This window comes from Apis laboriosa, unplaced genomic scaffold (assembly GCF_014066325.1).
Source record: "Apis laboriosa isolate Shangri-la unplaced genomic scaffold, ASM1406632v1 scaffold149_cov153, whole genome shotgun sequence".
NCBI lineage: Eukaryota > Metazoa > Arthropoda > Insecta > Hymenoptera > Apidae > Apis > Apis laboriosa.
Window position 1 is genome coordinate 362,159 of NW_025221797.1, and position 16,354 is coordinate 378,512.

The 16,354-nt window shown below is 24.0% G+C and overlaps 3 protein-coding genes and 1 long non-coding RNA gene across 4 annotated transcripts; 1 reads left to right on the plus strand and 3 right to left on the minus strand.

The window, feature by feature from the left end:
- Positions 1-59: 59 nt before the first annotated feature.
- Positions 60-2,628, minus strand: LOC122710510 (sialin-like). Its single transcript, XM_043928415.1, has 8 exons — positions 2,187-2,628; positions 1,931-2,090; positions 1,740-1,852; positions 1,489-1,620; positions 1,205-1,412; positions 987-1,131; positions 783-897; positions 60-707 (listed from the first exon to the last, which is right to left on the minus strand). The coding sequence occupies exons 1-8, from the start codon at positions 2,376-2,378 to the stop codon at positions 552-554; spliced, it is 1,221 nt and encodes a 406-aa protein (XP_043784350.1). The 5' UTR covers positions 2,379-2,628; the 3' UTR covers positions 60-551.
- On the plus strand, positions 564-1,879 carry LOC122710521. Its single transcript, XR_006345941.1, has 5 exons — positions 564-697; positions 771-975; positions 1,081-1,286; positions 1,494-1,622; positions 1,745-1,879. It is a non-coding gene; the product is annotated as an uncharacterized LOC122710521 (long non-coding RNA).
- Positions 2,629-3,454: 826 nt separating the features above from the next.
- On the minus strand, positions 3,455-4,069 carry LOC122710518 (endocuticle structural protein SgAbd-6-like). Its single transcript, XM_043928426.1, has 2 exons — positions 4,028-4,069; positions 3,455-3,843 (listed from the first exon to the last, which is right to left on the minus strand). The coding sequence occupies exons 1-2, from the start codon at positions 4,034-4,036 to the stop codon at positions 3,547-3,549; spliced, it is 306 nt and encodes a 101-aa protein (XP_043784361.1). The 5' UTR covers positions 4,037-4,069; the 3' UTR covers positions 3,455-3,546.
- A 2,861-nt stretch (positions 4,070-6,930) lies between these two features.
- On the minus strand, positions 6,931-8,007 carry LOC122710519 (flexible cuticle protein 12-like). The gene is made up of 2 exons (XM_043928427.1): positions 7,999-8,007; positions 6,931-7,242 (listed from the first exon to the last, which is right to left on the minus strand). Exons 1-2 carry the CDS (start codon positions 8,005-8,007, stop codon positions 6,931-6,933), a joined length of 321 nt encoding a protein of 106 aa, XP_043784362.1.
- Positions 8,008-16,354: the final 8,347 nt, after the last annotated feature.

Sequence of the window (16,354 nt, forward strand, 5' to 3'; positions counted from 1 at the left end):
AGTGCTTCAAATACATATATAAATTTGAATATGTGAAAATTAATTTGTTTTTTCTTTTATATACAGTCTTGTGTTTTACAGAATATACATTTATTTTCTATATGAAAAAATGAGAATTTTCGTTTATTTATATATTAAAATTATCACAAAATATTTGTTGTTAGTATCATTAAAAAATATACAAACTAAAAATACAGCACATAGGCTAATGTATTTTACAATTCACTTAAAAAAGTTGTTTAACCAATTCCGCCATGAAAAAATTATGGCACTATTCTAATGAATGACCAGCATTATGCCGTGAACTGCAAACTGAACGCAAAAAATGTAAAACTTTCTTATTCTATATGTGTCTAATACATTGATATATTTTCAACTAACCAATGTGTCATAAATGTGCCATATTGGTATCTTATTATAAGTGATAAAATTTTCAATAAAATTCGTATTCAATGATCATGGTCGAAGAAAGTATGTTTATGCAACATATTTTTATCAATTATGTTTCTTCGATAATAAATATTTGTGAACACGATTTTGCTCATTACATATCACAATACTGGTAAAGCTGCACTGTGACTTTGGTATATGATGGCCCCTGTAAAATTGATTGCCGCAGCTAACACGAAAACAGGCATCCAACGACCATGCGATGCAGTCACTAATTCAGCTGTTAATGGACCACATAAAATACCCGGTATAGTTGCCTAAAATATATAGTTAAATTACTAATTTAACTATTATTTGTAAAATATTTGTAATGCTAATAGATAAAGACATACAATAGTATTGGAAACTGCAAATGTGATTCCCGCATGATTTGGAGCTATATCTGCGTGATTACTAAGATGACCAGCAGAATTACATGCACAAAGTCCCATAGATATTGATACAAAGCTATTGATAAATATGATTTTAAGTTATGTTATAAAATTAAAATAAAAAATTATTTTATAACTAATGACTAATTTAATTGTAAGACTAACATTACTGCAGCAAGTAAATTATCCACAGCACAAAATGCTAGTAAAAATGCACCAGGACCAATTAAACCTATATTTGTCATTAATCTTCTTACAGATAAGACTGGCCACCTTTTTTGTATGAGATTATCAGCACTATGTCCAGCAACTGTAATGAAATAATTGAAATATTTAATTTTTCATAATTTTTTTATAAAATAAAAATATTGTATAATACATACCAATACCAACAAGAGAGTTCACAATATATGGAAGTGCTGTTAAACTAATACTTTCTTTATTAGCAGAAAGATTTCTAGCCAAGTAAGTTGGTAACCATTGCATTATTATATAGTTACTCCAATTCATTGCAAAATGTGCTATATACAATGCCCATAAAGGCCAATGTGAAATAAATTCAGTCCAACGCAAACTTCTATTTTGTGTTGTCTTAAAATTGAAATATAATTAATTCTAAAATATTTATTTAAAATAAAACATAATTTAAACAAATTATCTGTTTTACCTTAGGTACAAATAATGGGATTTCATCTTGAGAATTAGTTTCATGATATAATAATAACCATAAAAGTGTCCATATAATACCAATTATACCAAATAAATAAAATCCTGTTTGCCATGACAAATGAGGACACAACTGTAAGTATTTTTTATCTTTTAAATGAAATAATTATCAATAAATATTTTTTAATAAAATATAGGAAATAATATTATAATATACAATTACATATAATATAATATACATTTTAAACATACAATAGATGCAACAACTTGTCCAACAGAGCCAGCTGCTACAAGATATCCAAATGCTCTAGATCGTTCCTCTACAGGTACATTATGTGCAAATAAGTGAAAAATAACTGGTAAACCTAATAACAATTTAGAGAAAAATATATAATTTACAAAATTAATGATGTTGTAAAATTATTTGTTTAATAATATTTTACCTAAACCTTCTCCAAGTCCTAGAACTACTCTACAAATAATGAGCAATAGGACTGATTGAGCCAAGATTGGAGTTATAACTGTACTAATAGACCATAATAAAACAGCCAACATTAATACCATTTTACATCCAAAACGACTTGCTGTATTTGCACCAATAATCTAATATAAAAATTAAATATAAATACAATGATTTTAAATAATTTCTTAAAATAAATAGGTCATAACTAACTTTTAATATTAAATATCCTAATATACCTGACTAGTAAAATAACCAAAGGCAAAGGCAGAAAGTATCCAACCTTGCCAGTATAAGCTCCATTTAAATTCGTCAGAAATGGGAACAATTGCTATGGGCATTATAACTCGATCTGCCGCATTTATAAAATTCGCGGCAGAGCATAATGCTACAATTCGCGAAGTACGTGGAAGCATTCGAAATTTCGGCATGTTTGGTTAATTTTTCAAATCAGTCATATCGTATATCTAGAGGATTTTTAACCTTAATTGACACGTTGATTAAAAAATGTACTAAAACATTGTATTATTTAAATTATGTTAATATTAATAAAGAACATCACTTGTGTAATTTTTACCTGATTAAACAATGCTACATTTAATAAACGTAACAAAAAAAACAACATAAAAAATATTCACATTGTAACACATAAAATCTACAAAATTCGAGACGTGTCAAATATTGTCATTTTGCAATTATGCGACAACGTGTACGACATGTTTTCAAATCTTTTCTGTAGATGGTGCTTGGATATAAGCAAAATTGCTAGAAGTATGAATATGATAATATATTTATATAAGCACAGACAAAAAATATAATAGATATATCTTATAAAACTTATAATATATTTCAAAAATACCAATCTTTTTTTACACCATCTAGTATACTATAACTTATATATAATTATAACTATAAATACATACACATAATTAAATTATTCAAAAAGAATAAAGAAAAAATTTGGATATATATATATTTCATGATTTTAGTAAGTAAAAAGAGAATCTTATTACCTTAATATTATTTATTAGCTTAATATAATTTAATTATAATTTATTAAATCTAATAATCTAATCTAAAATCTTATAACTAATTATATTATTTCTCATATTATTTCTAATAAAATTGAATTGTATTCACTGATATTAATTATACAGTGATATATATATAAAATCATGTATATTTGCTAAATGTTTAAATGTTTTAGTCATTGTGCAACACAATAAAATAAGTTAAGAAAATCAATGTGAAAGATAAACAAGACAATTATATTCCTATAGCAATTATATATATTAAAAATTAAAATCTTTAATAATTATTTATTAAACAATTTATTTAACAATTTATTCAACATAAACACGATATTTATTTAACATAATTATTTTACAAATTTATTTAATATAATTATTTTACAAAATAAAAAATAAAAAATAGAAGTTTATACTATTTTACAAATAATCAAGTAAGTGTGTATATATTCTATATATAATATTGATTTCAAAAACAAACAAGATTTAAAACAATCAAATTTTCAATCAATGGAAAATATTATATAGCAATTAATGAATATTCTATATCAAATATTTGAAAAATTTAAACTTATGGAAGATGTTCTCCTTGTGGATGGAAACCAGTGTCATCGGCAACATAATTTACAGTATATGCAACATTAGTTTGTGGATCAACAAAAGAGAAGGTACCTCGAACTCGTAAGAATTGACCATCAGTTCCTCCTTCGATCACTTCTGCAGATTCCTGTTTAATTTGACCGTCGGAAAGTTGGAAACCATAATTATAACCACCAAGTCCAACATTGTCAGAAGGAGTTTCTTTAACAAGGACTATTTCTTGAGGCGCAGCGGAAACAACGACAACCAGAACAAAAATAACAACAATCTAAAAGTAATTAAACATATTTATTATTTTTTAAAATGTCCATTATTTATTTATATTATATAAATAATAAAATTTAAACAATAATTAAATTGAATTCGAAAGTTAATAAATTAAGTATAATTAATTTATTTTTAATTCATTTTATAATAAATATGCATGATTATTATGATTTTTGTATACATACGGTTTTCATTTTGGAGATAGATCTGTAGATGACTAATCTCGATTGAAAGACTGATGTCTATACTAAGAATCGTTTCGAATTTTATAGTGGCTCTCCTTCTGCCAAAAATCGCATCGTTTCACGATAAATTCACCTTTCACCTTTTCTTATTATGTTAAAAGCACAAATATTACTAATTTGACCTTCGTTTTAAAAATGTGTAGATTTAGCGAAATTAAAGATTTCGATTTTTTAAAGTTTTTTGATAGAAAATTCCCTTATGAAAATTGTAGAATATATTATAATCCAATAATAAAAACAGCAAGTATATTATATGTATAAGATGATTCTAATATACAAATATAAACATTTAAATAATGTTTAAAAAAGTAGAAAAAAATTTTTTTGTAAATAGATTAATAAAAGAAATTGATTCCTTTAATTATAATAATAAATATAAATTAAAATTATTATAAATGCAACATAATAAGAAATATTCTTCTTTAAAAAGTTATAATTAAATAAAATAATAATAATAATAATAATAAAAATCATACAACATAGAAGATTTAAAAATTAAAAAGAAAGATTTTGAATTAAACTTAATTTATTATGATATGAGATATTAGATACTTAATTAGACATATTTAAAAATTTCAATTAATAAAATTAAAAATATATATCTTTCCAAAATCAAAATAAAATAATAAAAAATTAATAAAAAACGGTACATTAAAAATAAAATTATTAATATAGAATGCAATATGTATACATTATAAACGTATTGGATTTTCTTTTATGTTTTCTTTAATGTTATAATATGTATTATAACATTAAATTTTTTAAATAATATCAATTTCTTCATTAGTAGAATGAAAATTAAAATTTTAAATTATTTTTATTATTATTGTCTTTTTTTTTTTAAATGTTAAAGAAGTCTTTGATATTACAAACTAAGAATGCTTGATCAATTTCTAAATAATTTTTAAAAGAAAATCAAAGGAATCTATCGTATAATTTATTGGATTTTTATAACTTGTATCATTACGACACCATAATGCGCAGTTACTTCGCTATTTTTACAATACTATCAAATGTACGCAATCGTTTAATTATGAATATCTATAGACAAAATTGTCATTTAACACAGCTTCATAATATATTCATTGTTTTTTTTTTTTTTCATTTTTCTCGACAAATAATTTATTTCATTTAATTTCATTTGAATTCTTTTTTATTTTTGTTTCATCTATTTAATCATATTTATGATTCTATATTACATTCAATATTCATATATTGCTATAAAATATAGGAAAAAACAATATCTATTTAAACATATAAATAACTTAGATTACTTTTAAACAATTATTATGAAGATTACGAATTAGAACTAATTAAATATAAATTACTAAAGAACTAATTAAAAAATTAAACCATAATAAAAGTATTTGCTTTCATTAGGATACTTATATTTTCTTTTTACTTTATGATAATATATATTATATATAATTCTGAAATGGATATATCTTTAATAATTTTATATTCATTATATTTTTAATATAAATTTAGCAGTAATTATTTATTCATTAGTGAATCTTTAAATAATATTATAAATATCATAGTGTATAATTAGATATAAAATTTGTTTTTTCTGATATAACTGAACTAAACTGATTTAATTGATTTGATAAAACTTTTTAATATTATATCTGAATGAATATGTATTTTTTTAATATGAATATTTATTTTTGTAACGTTTTTTATTTTAAATGAAATTAGTTAATGAAATAGAAAAATACAAATATAGGAATGAAACTAATTATTATTGTACAAATATATGTGTATAGATATAATAATAAATTTTAATTGGAAGAATTTAGACAAGAAAATATAAAATTTATAAATTGTTTTAGTTCTGTAATTAGTAAAATATTATATTTTAAGAGAAGAGAAGTGTATTTAATAAAGCTTATTGTAAATAATTTATATAAAAAATTTTATATATTTTTTCTAAATAGATATTATTTTAAACTTAACTTATAATTAAGTTACACAAAATATTTTTAACGATATAATAAAATCTTCAAAACTTTAAATAATAATCAATCTTCAAATAATAAAAATTTCAATCATCTAGAAATTATAGGAAATTAAAGATTCGCAATAAGATTTTCAATATCATCAATTTATAAAAAAATTTTATTAATTTATTAATTTATTAATTTTCAAATCGATATTGATACTCAGAACATTAATTTAAATAGAATCATGTATCTTGCGGAAAATTAATTTAATATTATTAATGCATTATTTTTACAAATATAATCATTCGGGTATTGCACCTCGAAACGCTAATTTATTTATTATATGTGTTCAACAGTCTCAAAACTGGAACAAATAAAAATATTATGTATATTTAAATTTACAATTATTCACATTAATATTCGTTTATCATTCTATCTTTCAATTTATTTTTATAATATGAAAGTGAATTATTTTTTATGAACAAATATTTAAATATCAATAGAGAATGAAAATATAATATTATTTTGTTTATAATTTATTATAAATAATATATAATTATATAATATGAATAATATATAAATAAATATAATTGAGATATTGAAAATATTATTTTTGAAATAAATTTTCAATATGCATTACCTGGCTTTCTCTATTTTAATAGGAATAATGGTAATAGATAAGATTTATAACTAATGATAGAGTATTAATACATTTGAGAATAAAATTTTTAAGAATTACTCTCGAGAATTATTTTTCGCCAAAAATAAACTCTTCTTAATACACATTTCTTTGAACAAAGAAAAAAATAAATAAATAATCAAAGGAAAAGAAATATAAAACCAAAGAAACATTTAATTAAAGAAATTTATAAAATTTATTTAAAACTAAAAATAGTACAATCAAGCAGGGAGATGTTCACCCACAGGATGGAAACCATTCTCGTCAGCCACGTAGTTTACAGTATATACTGTATTACTTTGTGGTTCCACCCAACTATAACTGCCTCGAACAGTTAAAGCTTCATTTTCAGTTCCTTCGTTAACTAATTCCGCTACTTCCTGATGAGATTGACCGTTGGAAAGTTCGTAGGCATATCTATAGCCACCTAAGCCAATATTATCTGAGGGTGTTTCTTTGACGAGTACTACTTCTTCTTGACGTCCTTGAGGTGCTGCATAGACAACGACAACGACAAGAGCGAAAGCAATGAACTGTAACAAAAAAAAAAGTGAATCAATTAGCACTTGAACTTGAATAAAATTATGCAAACGAATGTTTTGTTGTATGTTTCATTCAATAAAATGAAGAAGTTCATTGATTCAAAAAATACGTAGGTATGCTGTAATGAAGCCTAATTCTAAAAATAGAATTGTTTTAATAATTGTTTCGTTAATAAATTCATTTGTGCAATGTAATATACATAATAAAATTTATATGCTAAATATTAATTTAATAATCAATATATAATATTATTAAATGATATGAAACACTAGAGTAACTCATTGCTTTATTTTAAATATGTCTTTAATTTTACATCATACAAGTCGCCACTGTTTTCCAGTCGCAAGTATGTGAGTTTTCGCGGTGTTTTACAAGATGGTTATGCAAGATCCATTACTAATGATTTATTTAAAATAGTTCTAAAAACATATTTGCATCTCGACAATAGACAAGGGAACGAACGATAATATGTGTAATTGCAGTATCGTTGTTAATAGTACATAACAATACTGTGAGCTTTAATTACACGTTTGTAAGCGTTTTATAATCGGCGATCTCTTACGAACAATTATTTTATTTTTTCCATTTCGAGGATGAAGATCCACCAATGGAAAGAAACGAAATTTCGATATCATCTTTTTCTTTTCTAAACCGTGGAAAAAAAGAGAAGAAGGAATAACGAATTTAAACAACGGTAAATACTTTTGATCCGATATGTCGAATTATTAATCGAAGAAAACACGCACCAGTTTCATGATGGGTTATTTTGGTATGGAACTTCTTTGGATTGTCGAAGATGATACAAGTGTTGTGAGATGAGCTAGATCACAATACTGATTCGATCTTGATCCACGGGACCGTTATATAGCCGGATTTTCAAACGAATTTTACCCCTTCCAGGGAGGCAGGCTTCCAAAATTCTTCAGTAAAGATGTCGAAATCATCGAGTGGCATTGGCCGGTTGGCGGTGGTAGAACGATGACCGACAAAGGAAGAGGCGGTGAATGTCAGGCAAGAATTCAAGGAAGAGCGGCTCAGGAGCGAAAATCGCACGTGATTTCACTGTGCTTGTAATCTCATACGAATCCCTGTCTTACCAAACTTGGATGGAACAATGGACGGAATCGTCGTCAGAAAATCCTTACAGAAAACGTATAGGATTTGATATCGCAATTTAAGGGAAGTTGAATAAAGAAGATGATTATTCAGGAAGGAGTATGAATTTATGAATGCAATCAATGATTATTCCAAATAAAATGTCGAGAAATAAATTAAAGTGTCATTTTGATAAGATAGATATTTTTAAAAAATATTTGCAAAGAAAAAAAAAATACTATATCCTAGAATTAATAGAATTAATAATATTAAAAAATATTGTAAATTTGCTTAATTGTTTTTAATTTTTTGAACCATTCAAAATATTATTTTCCTGCAATAAATTTTTCAAAAAGAATCTATGAAATAAAAGTGAATCTCATATAAAAATTGAGTGAATTTTTTTGAAATTTTAAATTTAATTAAAAAAAAAAGAAGAATCAGTATATTAATAATTGTAATAGAAACACAGTATATATTAGATATATAGTGATTAAAAATGACTTACTTATAAAAAAAATGCCACAGATCTATATAAGCCTATTTTCCAGAAAAATTCTCGATTATACTACGTAATTTAAAAATACGTAACCATAACTGCATAACCTTAAAAATAAGTACATAAAATGCGTAAAATTGGATATAATCATGGATTGGAAGAAATAGCGGGTTGTTACATCTTCGGCATCGATATTCCAAAAGTCTCGTTATGTGTTACACAATCGACCGAAGCTCTTCTTAATGGAAGTATTAGTAAAAAATGGTTGAGAGCTTCGATGTATTGGCATAATTCATTCGTAATTGGATTTAGCTTGTCATTACAACACATGGATCTTCACCGTCGTTTACATTTTTTATAAATTTATCGTCGATCGAAGCCATAATATTCGGAGGTCACGCAATTTCATTTCATCAAAAGGTGAATCTTGATCTTCAGCAAAAGTCACGTTCGGTTTCGCCTAACAAACGCTACCAATCAAAAGCAAAATAATTTTATTTTTATGATACAATTACATCACTGCAAGATGCATAGAATAACTTTATTTATTTCTATGTTGAAAATTTTGCGCATATTTTTATTGCAATATTTTTCTGTAATGTTGTTTATTCTTTTAATGATTTTACTTGAAAAATTATTTAAAGAGTGTATAAATTTAAAGTAATTTAAAGTAATTTAAAGTAAATATTATATTATATTAAATATTATTTTTTTATGTTAAATAGTTTATTATGCATATTTTTAAAAATAATATATATTTCTAAAAAATAAATTGTTATTAAATGAGAATTTATTATTTATATTTAATAACTTATATTCAATAACTTTTAATTTAATAATGAAAATATGAAAATTAATATAGCTTAGTACTCTTTATGACTAGTTAAACTATTTAGCTAAAAACAAATATTTTTATATTTTATATTACATTTTATAAATTAAAAAATATTTAATGTTATAAAAATATTTTATATTTTGATAATATTATATTAATATTCATAATATTATGAAAAATTGTTTATAAAAATAACAATTATCATATTCTTACGATTCTTATTTCGCTATTTTAAGTTATTATTTATTATCACATATTTTGCTTGATTTAGAAATCCAAAAAAAATTCGCATGGAACTTGAATTTCATAACAACAAATTGTTATTAGATAATTATCTTGTAAAATTATTATTTTTATTTTCAAGCGTAATCATGATGTTAATCGTTTTATGAGATTCTTCGTTTGTGACATCTATTTCGTTTTCACGAACGATACTAGTTTTTAAATCTTGCAAATATATTCAAACCCAAGAGGATAAAAAATAAAGAACGCAAAGAAACGTTTCTTCGAAAAGAATGATTGCGTCAAAACAACCTTGTTCTAAGATATCTATGTAGTCTTTTCATGTGGATTATGAGAAGAACAGAACAATAGCATTCTCTATTTTCTCTCTATAGAAAAAAAGAAACGAAAGGATGGAAGAAGAAAAAAAATATACGTAGAAGTTCGAAAAGAAAGTCAGTGGATATATTAACGATGAAGGCTGCTTATGCTAATGTCTGAAAGAGTAAGGCATCGGTGCAGAAAAAGAAGAATTGGTAGAAGAGAAAGAAGATGAGTCTTGGGCTCAAGAAGATCTATATTCTTTGTGTCGCGATTCTTTTTTTTTTCTTAATTTTTTTTTCCTGGAGTTTACTGCAAAAAATGATAAATAATAATTTTCAGAGTGAAATATTAATTTTAAAAATATTCAATTAATGTTTATCAAATTATCAAATGTTTATTAAATTATCAAATGTCTTTTTTAAGTCGTAAAATTATGGTAAGAATGTAAAAACAGGATTTATCAGTGGATAACATGTTTATCCCTAGATGAAATTACGTATAATTGATTTATGATTATACTATTTAGATATCTTATTCATTCTTTATAAAATTTTTGATGTCTTATTTGAAAGTTACATTTTCTAACTCCAAAAAATCATTAATTTTATATTTTCTAAAAATGTAATAAATTATATCAAGTGTTGTTACTTATATCATTACTATCTTACTTTGTTTATTATATTACCATTATATTAATAGATATTAATTTTTTTTTTTTATAATAAAAATACAAAAGCAAGAATGTATTCATATACAAATAGCATGATTTTTCGATTGTGATATAGAAGATTAAAAAAATGGCATCAAAATCAACTCCATCAACTTTTATTCTCAATTTTATTCTGAATATATACTTTCAGTGAAATTTCTGTTGATCAGGTTTCGTTAAGTTATTTCTCCATTCAGAAGATCCTCTTCATGGTGAATATATAGTTAGGTAGCACGATATTAGATAATCAGTTGAGTTCTTGCACGCTCGTGCATTGGCGCACGAGTCGTGACTTTTCCCTTTTTGTTGCGGCTCATCGTGAAGCGCGATGATATTGTATAATCGATTGTACATGACGAGAATCTTCTTCTTTGGATTAAGAGGCAAAAACTTCGATCGACTATTGGAGAATTTGCCTCATGGAACAAAAACATTCATAATTTTTACATTAACAAAATTTTAATTTTTGTCAAAATTAATGATATATTTAATTGTTATCTGAAAATAAAATGTAAAATTTTGTATTATAAAAAAAATCTGTAATTAAAAATATGAATTTTATTATTTAAACTTTTAGAAAAATATAGAATATATTCTATTTCAGAAAGAAATGTATTAAAATTAATTAAGTAAATCATAGTTAATAATAGTCATACTATCAATAAATAGAAATTGATTGCATAAGCTTTTTGGTCGAATCGATGATGTAAATTCAGTAGTACTTGACTTTTAGATACTACAAATGTGAAATATCACATTATACGATAAAATTCATCAGAAACAACTTTCTTTTAATGATTTCATCATATATTTTCTCATCTTCAATAAAAAGTATTTCCAAAAATCAATCACACAATTTTTTTTATTTTGGTTTTAATATTTTTGTAAATATTAAGAATTAAAGATATGTTACTCATATGAAGACTCAAATAAATCAACTGTAAAATTAAAATAAATAAATATATCTCTTCTTTAATCATTCATCATTTCTATTTTTTTAAGATCAAACAATCTTACAAATGTAATATATATTTTATCAAAGATTATTTCATAAAGATCATAATTAAAACTCATATAATTTCATAATTAAATTAAATATATATTAAAACTTTTCTAATTAAAATATCTTCATTTTTATTGACATATTTTGTATCCAAAAATCAAGGACTAATTATAATAATTAAATTAAAAATTATTTTTATATCAAAATTTTTCAAAAAAATTTTTAAATTAAAACTTTTTAATTAGTTTTTTATATTTTAAAAATTAAAATTCTTCTTTCACAGAAGTTGAAATTGTTAATTTTATAAAAACTTACTAATTTGTTACTTAACTTACTTAACTTTTCATCATTAAAAATCATGATTAAAAGTTAATTTTTATATATTTAAATTTGGAAAATCTTCTCTTTTTAAAATTATTCAATACATTCAGAAACACAGTGTCAGAAATCATTGAAACCAAAAATGAAGTCAATTATTTTGTTACAATCCGAAGGGGATACTGACTTGAATCCATCACCTATCTTGCCAAGTAATCTCTCGTTTCATGTAACAGATGTAAAGCGTTCAAATGTTACGTTTGCTTGTATAATTCTAACGAGATGATTGTCGCGATGAATATCAGTGTTGAGTTATGATGACTGAACTTATCGTCTTCCTATTTCTATTCTGTGTCTATTTGAGCGCTCGGATAAATGACAGAAAGGCATAAAGCTTCTGATGAACAGAATGATTTATTCCTAAACAAGAACATTCGATATTTGTAATAAAAATATTAGTAAAATGATATATTACTAAATCTTATTTTCGATTTATAATAATAATAATAATAATTAAGTAATTCTCAAGTTAATTTTAAATGTTTTAAATATTTAGAATTCTTCAGGCAATTATGAGTTGCAAGAAAAATAGTCTAAAAAATTTCATTAAAATCTATTAAAAAAAAAGTTATAATTATTCTTGTACAATAAAAGATAAAATACAAAAATATCAATATTATAATTTCATTTTAATATTAAACATATTGTTCGAACGATTTCAAAAAAAGCTTGGGAAGAAATTCTATGGACTTGCCATTCGAAAATTTCTTGAGAATCTGGCATTTTTTAGAAAGTCCAATCTAGAAAGTTTTTATTCTGTAATATAGAAATAATTACCTTATAAATTGAATCATATACTCAATAATATGATCAATAACTGATCATTGATCCTATTGAAAAAAAAAAAGATATTAAAATAAATTGATAAGTTAAAATAATATGAAGTACAACAAGAAATAACAATAGAATTAAATACCTTATTAAAATTGAATGGAATTTATAAATATATATTGAACTTAATTCCATCTGTAATAAGAAATCCACAGGAGAATTAAAAATTTCGCAAGAATCTAAGCTGAACCACATGAGGTCGATGTTGCTGTTGTCATCTTCGTTGTCGTCGACGTCGTCGTCACAATCGTTGCCGCCGGCTTAAAGGTATTAGTTGCGTAATAGAGCTGGCGAACACGATGGCATGGATCGGTTAAATGCCACGACACTGTCGGCAGACAAACCTCCACCGATATACAAGTACTATTGCATCTACATAGTGGATTTTTAATGGTGGCTACGGAATCGAGACACAGGTGAATTAATACTCCGTTAATAGTGGTGTTCGAGGTTGCAAGGGTGTTTCAAAAATGTCAGGGATTACTCTTTGTGGATGATAGACATTGGAATGATAAATTGGATAATGTGGTTTCTGTCCCTCTTATACAAGAGGTATGAATGTGCAAATCTTTTTGAATAAAGATATGAAATGAATTTTTATTTTTAATTTCAAACTTCAATAATAAAACAAATAATGTTAAACAAATAAAACTTTAAAGTACTGAACTTTAAAGTAAATATAAAATATAAGTAAATATAAAATATTTTTATAGAAACAAATATCTTTGGTATGAGAAGGATATTATCATATAATTTTGGATTATAGTCTTGTTGAAGTTTAAAAAAATATTTAAAAGAAAATAATTTATACAGTTCCTAATGATGCAATTTTGAATTAATTAAATGTGAAATACCAATAAAATAAGAATATGAAATATAAATATAAGAATCGAAATTTTTTAATTAAATATTTAATATCAAGTTTTTTATTATTATAAATAGTATTTGAAATTAATATATGAATAATACATTATAAACATTAGAATGGAGGAGTTAATAATTTATTGTTAGTTAAAGACCATTAATGTAAAAAAATTATTAAAATGAAATTTGGAGTAAACGAAAAATTATATATAAACGAAAAAAATATGTTAGGATTAATATCATTTATTATTGTGAGAATTTAAATATGAAATTTAATGCTCATAAATAAATCAAAAGCATCGATAATGCGTGTACTTCAAAACATTTAATAACATTAATGTATTTAATAGCATACATTAATCAAATTCATTAAATCATTTAGATGAGCCAATGGTTTCTGAGATCAAAAACTGCATCATCATCATAATATCATCGTTCAAATGCAACTTGATGTCTTTGATAGATATGTTTTCAATTCGCTTTACTTTGAAGTTTGAAAAGATCATCAATAATCATTCTTGTTTATTTTATATATGATAAATTATCGCAATAATCCATTTAGATTCTAAATCTTATAGTTTAATAATCGAAAAATAATAAACTACAAAATATACTAAATATATTAAATATAATAAACTAAAAATTTATATATTATATATATAATATGCATATTATAGACGGAGGTATATGAAATCTTTATTCGTAATCACGAAATACAGTAATATTTATAGCAATAAATTCTAAAATAATTATTTTTTCAAATCTTAAAATCTTATTAAATTCATTATATTCATATTAAATTCATCTTCCTTCTAATCTGAATTTCATCAATTCAAAGATATTTTATATCATAAGCACGAAATATATTATGCATTTGTGAGGCTTTAACAATATTCTGGATTAAATAGAAAAAGGAGCAAGACGGTTAACCAAGATACAAATCTACCCTTTTACCTCGAAAGTGTCGTCTAGTGTCGTCTAGCCTCGCAGTCGTGAATCATCCATTATATATAAAACTTGTATCGATCGATTTATTTCATTCGTACTAGATAAATTATCAATACCATCCAGAGAGAGAACAATCACGAGTTCAACTTCCTTTTCTTTCTTCAACTATGTGAACATTGTGGCCGTGAAAAAAAATTCAAATACGAAATTTCACCGTTATTCAATTAACGCTGAAATGCATTGGCTTTGTAATTAGCTATTTAATACACTTTCTCTCTTTCCTTCTTCCAGTTATTGTATTATGTAATTTCACAATAAGATTCAAATGCCAGCGGGCATTATCTTACTCAGTTTAATAAAATCTCCCTTGAATTATTTATTTCTATTTTTTCTTTTGATTATTGCAATTACTTAATTAAGAAGATTATTGCGATTAATGATTTACATAAATTATGAATCATCTATATCAACAATAAACTAAATTTTTAATTATTTATTTGAAAAAAATTTTTGCACTTCTGCCTAATTGAATTATTACTATTAATAAAATTAATATGTAAAATTAATAATAAAAATCATAAGTTACATGTTATCAATATTAATAAATTATCTTATATTAGCAATTAAATTTTGTAATAAAAATAAATGAAATTTTATAAATTCTAAATTATTTAATTAATCTATTTCTTTCATATGTAAAATTATAATAATATCTATATTTTTTCACTTATTAATTCACTATTATTAATTAAGAAGAGAAAAGAATTGTAGAAGAGAATTCAGATATTCTCTTTTAAGGGGGTAGGGGAATCTTCCTTTTAATTAAACTAAAAAAAAAAGATTGGTTATTTAAAAAAAATAAAACAAATAATTTTGAAAAAGATAAAATTGTGATCAATTTTATATTAGTATACTCACATTTTTTTTTAAGTGTGAAATATTTTCATACTATCTTTAAATTCATATTATATTATACAAGAAACGCATAACTTCTTTCGAAAAGTAAAGAGCCAATATTAGATATTGGTTCATCGAAATAGTTGGCTTAAATGATTTCAACAATATCTTGCTAATATCGTGATTCACAAGGCGGCATGAACTTTCCGTTTCAACGTTCTTCTCTAATCCTTCGAGCATCCTTCTTCTCGCGAACACGATTGATTTATTTAGCGGGTGTCAACGTTAGAACAGTCATGCGAGCTACGGCAAGGTGACGAGGTCGAATCACCTATGCGCCGCAAATGCGCACGTATCGTTGCATTATGATTCTCGTAATTCATTGGGAATCTTTTGAATGTTGTCGGTCGAACAACGTTTTACGATAAGATAATTACCAGTGAAGGATTCTACAGGTTTCTTGCGAAGTATTAACGAACGAAAAGTTCAAAGGAAAC